The sequence below is a fragment of the Mus caroli genome, chromosome 2, assembly GCF_900094665.2.
Source record: "Mus caroli chromosome 2, CAROLI_EIJ_v1.1, whole genome shotgun sequence".
Lineage (NCBI taxonomy): Eukaryota > Metazoa > Chordata > Mammalia > Rodentia > Muridae > Mus > Mus caroli.
In genome coordinates this window covers 160,709,662-160,719,642 of record NC_034571.1, presented here as the reverse complement: position 1 = coordinate 160,719,642, position 9,981 = coordinate 160,709,662, and the positions used below count along the sequence as shown (strand labels likewise).

At 49.3% G+C, this 9,981-nt stretch overlaps 1 protein-coding gene across 5 annotated transcripts in view; it reads left to right on the top strand.

Annotated features, from left to right (window-relative positions):
- Positions 1-4,477: 4,477 nt before the first annotated feature.
- Sall4 (spalt like transcription factor 4) overlaps positions 4,478-9,981 on the top strand; it is a 19,492-nt gene continuing 13,988 nt past the window's right edge. For 3 of the 5 annotated variants that reach the window (XM_021155718.1, XM_021155716.1, XM_021155714.1), the window contains exon 1: positions 4,478-4,767. In XM_021155718.1, the coding sequence (XP_021011377.1) occupies positions 4,650-4,767 (118 nt within the window). In that variant the 5' untranslated portion in view covers positions 4,478-4,649. Of the gene's footprint in view, positions 4,777-9,981 lie in introns of all 5 variants that reach the window. The other 2 variants (XM_021155717.1, XM_021155715.1) reach the window with 1 other exon arrangement.

Below are 9,981 nucleotides of genomic sequence, written 5' to 3'. Positions count from 1 at the left end.
AAATTTGTCTCTGTGATAAATATAGTTAAAAACTACTCCTCTAGCTGGGCAGTAGTGGCAGTCGCCTTTAATCCCAGCACTTGGGAGGCAGAGGCAGGTGGGTTTCTGAGTTTGAGGCCAGCCTGGTCTACAGAGTGAGTTCCAGGACAGCCAGGGCTACACAGAGAAACCTATCTCATCAAAAAACCAAAAACAAACAAACAAACAAAAAAAACAAAACAAAAACCAAAAACGACTCCTTCATCCAGATCCCTGATCTTCCAATCCTGGACCCCCTTGCCTGGTTTAAATGTCACATCTCCAAACCACGAGGTGACTGTGGACTCCTCTCTAAAACCTCCAGTGCTTGTCTCCTGCGCCTGACCTATTAAGTTTATCCTAAGGTCAAGGCTCAGTCATAGTGCAGCATGGGTCAGAATGGCCTTCCTTTTTTGTTTGTTTGGCTTTTAGATTTTGGGTTTTTTGGAGGCAGAGTCTGACTACATAGCCCCGGCTCTCCTGAAACTCACCAAAGTAGACCTGGCTGGCCTCAAACTCACAGACAACCGCCTGCCTCTGCTTCCCAAGTTGCTGGAGTTAAAGATGAGAGCCGCTATGCCCAGCTTGAAAACCGCCCTTCCTTTTAAAGGCTGAGTAATAGTTCACTGTGTTGCATTTCACTGTGTTCACCCACTCACCCCTGGATGGACACCTGCTGCACCGCTACCTTGCAAGTATTGTGAATAATTCAGCTATGAACATGGACAGCCCAGGTTCTCTCCCTCTTTCTCTGATAGCCTGCTTGCTCGTTGCTATTTTCATATGACAATTCCACTTTTAATTTTAGGGAATTGCCCTCAGCTGTCTGTAATGCCTGCATCATTTCACACGCCTCCTCCCCTCCCATTGTTGCCTTCAACGCTTTATTTTATACTCATGGTTCCAGCATCATAACCATTGGCTCCTATCGTTATCGTGATGGCTGGATGGATGTGTCCCATTCCCACAGGTACAGTGCTGAGGCTGTCAAGCACGGTGGAGGCTGCGACGTGAGAGGCAAACAAAGGGATGAGCTTATCCATCTGCTCCGATGAAGTGAGAGACACGAGAAACCGGGGGATGTTGAAAAATACCAGAAATCAAGAACACAGGGGCTGGGGATGTAGCTTAGTTGGTGCAATGCTTGTCCACCATACACAAAGCCCCAGGTTCCATCCCTAGCACCGCTCAAATGGGGCACTGTGGTGCAGGCCTGTTATCTTAGCACTTGGGAAGTGGAAACAGGAGAATCAGAAGTTCATGGTTACCCTTGGCTACTTATGAAGCTGGAGGTCATTCTGTCTCAAATAAAACAAAACGTAACCAAGGGCAGGCAAGATGATTTGGTTGCTAAAGACGCTTGCTGCAAGTCTGATGTCTTGAGTTTGATCCCAGGGACCCACATGGCGTAAGGAGAGACCATTGGGAATCTGAGGCAGGACGACTGCCACAAGTTTGAGGCCAGCCTGGGCTACTTGAGACCCTGTCTCATCCACTAGCCTCTATCCTACCCCCACAAAAAGAAATCTGTCCTAAATCTTGAACTATAGTCCATGCTATAAAAGAAAGAATCGTTCTTAGATGGTGGGCACCAAAGGAGGCAGAGAGGAGACGCTGGGCACACACATAAGTGTCATAATGTAGAAGGAAGGCTGGGTTTGGGGGGGCGGGGCATGACGAAACTGGGGCTCAGGTGTGGGCTAGGAGCAGGGGAGAGTGGAAGGGAAGAGACAGAAGGCAGTGGTTGGTGGAGAGACTGAGACCTATACATCTCAGTTGGAAAGTTCCTGAAGGCACAATTCTCCAACCGTTGGTGGATATTCAAGGTCATCCTTAGCTCCATAAGGAGCCAGACACCTGTGGTCCTAGCATTCAAGGTGAGGAAGATGGGAGTTTCCCATCATCCTAGGCTACATAGTGCCTGGGCTGCATAGGACCCTAGGCAATGAATACACAAATAATTAAATAAATGTGCCCAAGGGAGATATGAGCCTTGAGGGTTACAGGAATGAAAAGGGCTTATGCGTGCTCTCTCTCTCTCTCTCTCTCTCTCTCTCTCTGAACAGTAGAGGTTCAGCATTCACAGACAGCTTTAAGGCCCACTTACCAGTCCGCCACCTTTGCTGAGCAGTTCTGCCTGGAGCCACTCCGGAAAACAAAGGGGCTTTGCAAGTTACAATGGAGTTCCCTGACAGAAGACCTTCCCCTTAAGTCCTATCTCTTTCCTATACCTGGCCCCACCCAGGTCTTTTGGCTGCTCAAGGCATTGTAAGCTATTCAATAACAACTTGCCTTCGACTCTTCCTCCTCTGTCGGCTTCTGGCCCTCTCCAAAGGCTTCTTCCACTTCTGTGTGCCGATTCCTGGCTGGGGTTCACGAAATGAAGGCAGCCAATAAACATGGAGCATGTGGGGGAGTCATAGTGTCTTATGCTTATGATCCAAGGGTATGTGTGTGTGTGTGTGTGTGTGTGTGTGTGTGTGTGTGTGTGAAGCCTATAAAGACCAGGATCTGACGGCCATCTGTACAATGTGAGACACTGTGTCTCGAATAAAACAAAAATCTCCCCAAAAATAAAAATAAAATGAAAAAAAAAAAAACCACAACTATTGTTCTGTTTTCTCCTCCTCCTAATCTCTCTCTCTCTCTCTCTCTCTCTCTCTAAGACAGGACCTCCCCAACAACCTGAGATCTTCCTACCTTGGCCTTATGAAAGCTATCTTCATCATCTCCTTATTACTATCCTGACTGACGTGGCCGAAGGGTCCCCACCTCATTCCAGGGCAGATACAGCTGCTGTGCCCTAACTATCACTAGCGTAGATAAAGGAACAGGTCTATATTACACAATGCTTCCCTTAAAGGGCTCATCTTTCTTGAGTTGTAAACTGTACATTCCTTCAGATTTGTGAGTTATGGCGCCTGCTCTGCTCCCTTCCCAGAAAGGTGTTGAGAATATTGGTAGATTAGTCAGCGAGAGAGAAGGCAGGTGTTAATTTGCCTTCTGACTCAGTATCAGAATCTTAAAGTGCTTTTATGCAGCATGAAAACAGATTCTTCCCCGCCAAGGCCACCATGCTGCCACCCTGGCTGGCAGGAGGGGCTGTTCTATTTCTTTTAGATGTTGCACTCAAAGTAATTCAAGCTACGTTGCAGAAGAAAGGCCAGAACTGGAAAGCCGGCATTTCTTCTGTAAGGGCTCAGGGATAGCTACGCATATCAAACCTGTGGTCCAGCTGACTTATTCAGCTCTGGGTTGTCCACAGGCACAGGTGAGCATGCTCATGAGGTCAGGCTCCTGTTTCCCCCTTCCTTCCTCACCAGCCTCTCAGAAACAGGAAACGACAAATAGCTAATCAAGAAAATGCAAAGCAGAAAGATGGAGGAGAGGCTGATGTCTGCCCAGTCTCTCATAATGAAGGCAGAGTCAAGTAAGGATCTAGTGGTCCACAGGTCCCACGGCAAGGCCACAGAAGGGGCTGACCAGTTAGTTGAACTTCTTCAAAAGTGAGCTCAGACACTGTGCAAGGAAGTTAGCCAATTAAACTTAGGTCGATTTGAGAAATAAATTTTTATATCCATACACACCCTTTTAGAAAATTCTAGGCATTCCTGAATCAGGACCATACAACCTCAGAAGGAAGTGGCTTTTCTGTAAAACAGTTTTGTATTGCAGAGTGTCTTAGAAAGCAGTTAAGTACAAACACCCTCGTACTTTTTGGGAGCCCCGAACAGCTTTAGGGATAGAATCTGCAACCACTTGCTATTCTGGAATCATTTCTAGCAAGTTTGCTTTTAATCTGCCTTTTCTACAGTTAGCGGACAGTGGTTTAGAAGTGTTTTCGAAAATCCAGGAAGTTTACAACAAATCCTGGCTCGTGAATATGAATCCCGCGAGTATTACTCAGCATTTTAAGGATGCAAACCCTGGTGGGTATGAAGAGCTTGAAATTAGGTAGGATGGGGAGGTGGGATGGACAGAAGGTACCACCGGCCACTTCAAAACGCAGTTTTAACATTTCCGTAAAAAGAAAATTGAAAAGGTACTCGAGTCTCTCGTTCAGGTTTGATTTTAGAGGGAAAAGTTGAACCGACTTATTTTTCTGTGAGCGGAAAGACCTTTCTCAGCTGGTAGTTATCAACTACGCCAATTACTACAATAATTTTGTGGAGCGCGTAACCGAGATACATCGGTTCTAGAACTTTTATGTTCAGCCCTGGTTTTCAATAAACCAATTTTCCTTTTTCCGTCCCAGAATTCGGATAGTGGCCACAAGGATGATTCCCCCACCTCCAAGTCGATCCACGCCTCGGCCAATCTGAGCCCGGATGCTAATTAGCTATGCTTCCTAGATGAACACGCCTTTGTCACATGTAGGGCCGGACTACAAGGCCCAGCATGCCTCTCCCCTCCCTGATCAATGAGGGCTTATTTAAATGATCTCTGAGGTCTTGGACCCAGGCCAATCAGCTGTCAGAGCTCATGATAAATCGCAATGCATTATTGATAATAATAATTACTGGGACATGCGCGTTTCGGCCGAAGGGGTCTAAAATTTCCCAACTCCAGGAATTGGTGGCGGAGAGGGGGCAAGTCACCAGGGCTCTTCCCGGCGCCCCAATGCGCGCACCATGTCGAGGCGCAAGCAGGCGAAGCCCCAGCACATCAACTGGGAGGAGGGCCAGGGCGAGCAGCCTCAGCAGCAACCGAGCCCGGACCTCGCCGAGGCGCCGGCGGCGGAGGAACCCGGTGAGTGCGGCTGCGGCCACGTCCGTGCGCCCGACTGTCCGTGCGTCCCGGGAGGGCGCTCCCAGCACTGCCGCGCGTCCCTCGAGGGCGCGGGTTCCGGGAACCGATTCTGGAATGGGGATTCCGTACTCTGTTCCGGGAAAGGAGAGATGCGGAGGGAAGGGAGCCTCAATCCCCCACCTCGGAGGGAGCCTCAACCCGCCCACCCCTTTGCAAATCCCCCTAGTTTTCTCCCTCTTATTGTAAAGTTGATTCCACACTCTGCCTCTCCCTCCAACTTCCCTCTCCTCGTCCACAGTCCCATACTTGGTTTCCCTCCTTTGGATACATAAGCACCCACCTACGCCGGTAACTTGGGCTTCCTTCACCCCCTCTCTAGTGGCGCCGCTTTTAAAAGAAAGAGACCCCCAAGTCTCCCCACCCTCTCTTACTACTCTCTTGGGGGCCCCTGGGGGAGGGGCGCACCTCTGGGGGACCCCCCGAGGAGGGCGATCTGTTGCACGCGCCCCTCCCAGGCCGAGTGGGGGGAGGGGGCGCGACCTCTCCCCACCCCCAGGCCGGGGTACGGGCCACCCGCGCAGCGTAGAGGGCGGGGGAGTCTGTTGGGTTTAGTTCCCTTTCGGAGCTTTTATTTTAATTTTTTGTAATTTTAGATATTTTGTTTACTTTTTTTTTTCTTTCCGCCTTTCCCGGGGGCTACGGCGCCTGCTGCCGGTCCTCGCCCTAACCTTTCGGGGCCTGACCTCCAGCCATCTTTGATTTCCGACTATCTAAAAATAACCGCGGCCAGCGGGAGGGTGCGGGCCGGGGCCCGGGCAGCGGGTGAATGGTCACCCCCGCTGGGGCGCACCCCCGCTCCTTTATTTTTTTGCACGGATCCCCCGGGCGGCACTGCTCAGCACACGCCCGGGAGGTGAAAGGGGAGAGGTCGGGTTGCGGCTGACCCGGCCTGCGCCTCCACCGAGTTCAGGACCTCAGCGCGGTCGGGAGCTGCGGGCGAGCCCCTCGTCCCTGCCCGCCGGGCTGTCCCCGAAGAAACCGGGAACGTTGGGAGGAGGGAGTCCCCCTGGGCCTCCCGCTCGATTCCAGCTCTCCGCGGATGGTGGGCGGTGTGCGGACTCTGCGCGCTCTGCTTGGGCGCTCCTGTTTTCCCCGGAGCGGGATCCTACTTTTCCCAAACTTAACGAGTTTATCAAAGTTCAGTGACCTTCTACCTCATTGTATTCCTCCCCCCGCCCCCCAGGGCAACTGGAAGGTCATTGCTTGTTCGAGGGGGTGGATGTGAGTTTTGGGGCGTTGGAGCATCCCACATCATAGGGCCGGGCAGCTGGGATGGACTCTTTGTGCCTTGGCCCGGGGAGCTAGGGGTGGGGGTGCAGATCATGGAGAGGCTGGGTCGCTTGGTCCACCTGGAACAAAAGGGTTAACCCTCAGCCCGCCTGCTTCCTCTGGAGAGGAGGGGCGAGCTCTCGGCCCTGACCCCTCCCCTGGTCCTGCGATGACCTCCCTTCCCCCTCCATTTGGGGTGAGCGCATACTAGCGTTTTTTGTATTTTGTTTTTTTTTTGTTTTGTTTTTTTCTCCTATTTAGCTGGTGGTTGGGACTCTGGGGGTGGGCGGCATGGAGAGGTGGCTTGCTATAGAAGGGCTTCCGAAATCTCCGCTGGCTGGAGTCGCGGTTAACCTGGCTGCACCCTGAGGCCGCTGGGCGCGCACTGCCACCCAGCCTTGGGGAAGCGAGTTTTCTGCGGATCACTCGCGGTCGGAGCCCGGCCTCTGGCGTGCGGGCGCCCTCTGGAGACCGGCCATGTGCGGACTGCGACACACACCTGGTGAGTGAGGCTAGCTGGGCCGGAGACCCGCACACGCGTGATCTCTGTGGGGTCCCCATCTTCCTCATCAACATCAGTGTTTGGAAATCTTCTCCAAGAGTTCTTAAAATGTGTTTGCAGCGGGTAGGGGGACCTCGAATGTAGTTTTGGGAAGAGTTTTGTTTTTGTTTAAAATTTTTTTTTAATGGCTGCAATTTGGGATCACCCTTAGTTTAGATAAATCTTTTGGAAGCTTTTGGATCCCTTTTGGTCGGTCTGTAGGAGAATGCAAGTTTGGTTTTTTTTTTTTTTTTTTTGAGCAAGGCAAATGAAATCCGGGCAATAATTAGCAGATCAAAAAATCCGCAGGTGGTCAAGGAGAAGGGGCTTACAGTACTTAAAGGAAAATTAGCATTTTCTCAAAAGGGTTCCAAATGCCCTTTGTGCTAAACTGGATTACAACCTTCAGCTATTACGAATCCCAGGTTTTTAGTGATTTACCGCTCCTTGCCATCCTCCATCGACCTGCCTGTGCCTGGCTTAGTTAAGGTTTCCAGCTAATTCAGTCTTCCCCTAAAAGGGGGAGGGGGCTTCTAATTTGCACACGGCCTTTTTTATTCATTTAATTGCATGTAAAATGTGCTCCCTAACCCTCGGAGGTGCTCCACATGGCCAGTAAACGATACTTTGTCATTGTTGATGGGGGTTTAGGGGATTCCAGTTTAAGTAGGGGACTGGGGAACCGTTTTGGGGGAGCTGAGGCATGGTTATTTTTGAATCTTCTCCTTTTGGATGTAAAGTGTCAAATGAGAATTTGGGGAAAAGAATTTTGGCAGGATTCAGTAAGAGGAGGATCGGCGTTGCATTCTGGGTGTAACCTTGCCTAGGTGGACTAGTGTACCCCCCTATTCACCCAGCTTTTTGGGTCCTTGTGTACAGTGGCAGTGAAAAAGTTTTCTATAGAATCCTGGCATGTTGAGGTAATTTTATCCCCGGAATGACAGTTTTCACTGGAACCTGCTATGTGGCAGGCTCCAGCCTGGGACCTCGCAGGACCTCATCTTTAATTCTCACAACTGAAGTAGCTATTCACTCCCGTGAATAAAGGCTCCCGGGTGGCAAGGGTCTCTCAGTGGTTCCCCTCCCACTTGACTTTAGTCTTCTTGAATCCGTGGGGTGTTTGTTGTTGGTCCTAGAGCAAGGGGATGTTCTCCTTAGTAAGGGACAGCCATAGTGAGTGCTTGAAGCTGCTTTGGTTTGGTGACTCCCCCCCCCACCCCAAGTCTGTCTGTGTAGTAGCCATGACAGCTTTCTAACCTATCCCAGCCTTGTCATGCTCTTGTCTTTGCCTCTGAAGCTGAGATTGGAGGAGTGTGCTGCTAAATCCGGTGCCCATTTGATTTTTCAAATTGCCTTTTAGAAACTGTGGGTGATGAGACTTCCCAGCAAGCAACTCAAAGCTAACGTCATGTGGGTTTCTTTCTTGGGGTTATATGATTTAAAAAAAAAAAAAAAAGCCAAACCGAATAGGAGATGAATTTGGGAGGTTACCGTAATCACTCTAATCTCTACTTTTTAACAAACACAGCTAACACAGGTTAAAGCCTTGCTTGGTGCAGGCTCTAGACAGCCTTGTTTCTTCCCAGGAAGAGACCTCTGATCTCTCTTAGGGTTGGCAAGCTCGTTCAGTTGAGGCAAGTATCCCTTACTTATGTAAGGCATGTTTTATATAAAGCATCTTCTGCGCCTCCTGCCCTTAAAAACTTGAATTATTGATTGCGTGTGCTGCCACCTTGTGAGTGGGCATTCAGAGGACAGGGGAGGGCTGGTCTATCTGGGGTCATTCATTAGCTGTGGCCAGCATCTTCACCCACTCTGGCTTTCCCTTTTACCCTTTCAAAACCTTTTCCACAGGCCCCTGAAGTTTAATCCGTGATTGCTTTTGATTTCTGCAGCTCTTGATTAAGTAGAAACTTAATTTGAAGTTTTGACCTCTATATGTAGATTTTAAGGCTTGCTGTTTGAAACTGGTTTTAAAAAGAAAGCCCTTACCGCTGGATCTGTAATACATAATCCCTTTTGTTTTTTTGGTAAGCATTTATCCTGGAGGTAGGGCAGGGTCTAAGATACTGTGTGCTTTAGGTAAACTGCTCATTGTCTTTCTTTAATACAGGACCAGTAACAGATAAGCCCAAGGCACCAGGCTTTTATCAAGATACACAGATTTCAATTTTTTTTCTTTTTGTTTTTGTTTTGAGCTGTTTTGAGTGTCTTCTGCCTCCTAGTTGATTAGCTTTCTTCCTATACAATAGTAAGCGCATTTTCTATTCATCTGGGTGAGATTGAATCCAAAGACCCCTGCTGGCTTTACTGCATTCTTCCAACTTACTGGATAACTAGATGCTGAAGAGATAACATTCCTAAAATTCGGGGTGGGGGATGGAAGCCACGCTTGCTGGAGTTATCCTTGTGGACTTTGCCTTCCTTCCCTTCAGGTTAATTTAAGCATAGCCAGCAATTGTTCCTAACAGGGTCCTCTTTCTCCTTGGCAAATACTCCGTCCCATTATTTGCCGACGGTGGTATGGACGAGGTAGTTTTTTACTGCCTAAGCAAACATCGGCTACAGTTTTAAGTGGGATGCCTGGTGCAGCGGTCAGGCTGCAGGGGGAGAGGCTTCGGGGCTTGTGTATACAGTGAAGGCAGTTGGCATCCCGGTAGTAAATCACTCCGAGCTGGTGTATCCTTCGGGAGCAGAGATGCTTAACCTTTTTTGTGCCATAGCTCCCTTCTCAGCTGAGTGCTGAGCTGACGCAGGGTACCAGGGAAAGCAGGTACAGTGATGTATGAACAATTATCAGAAATGAAAAAATTCAGCCCTCTTGTCTTTCCCTTTGCAAGCTCTTGGGAAATGACCAAGAGGGCCCTGGGCTGGCTATTGTTTCTGTCTGTTTCTCCCCTAAACAATGCAGCCTGGAAACTATTTACATAGTGTTTGCATTGCATGTGGGCATGCTAAATCCGGAGATTAAAGTTTGGGGGTTGGAGATACTGCTCAGTGGGAGAGCTACACCCTTAGCTGGTGTGAGGGCTTGGGCTCAATACCCCATGTGGGGGTGGGGGCAAACCAGAGGGTGTGCCAGACAGGATCCCTTAGAGTCTCCAACTTTGTCTGCTCTCCATCTCCTGTAAAATATCAGGGGAATATTATAGTAATGTTAATATTATGTTAATAAAATGACAGGTTAGGGTGGCACCGTGTGGTTAGGGTTGGAGAACTCTTTGACTTTTATTTATTTAGGTTTTTTTTTTTTTTTTTCTTTTTTGAGGTAGGGATTCTCTATGTTATTCTGGCTGTCTGTGGCATGCTATGGCTGTCTATGGCATGTTATGGCTGTTTGTGGC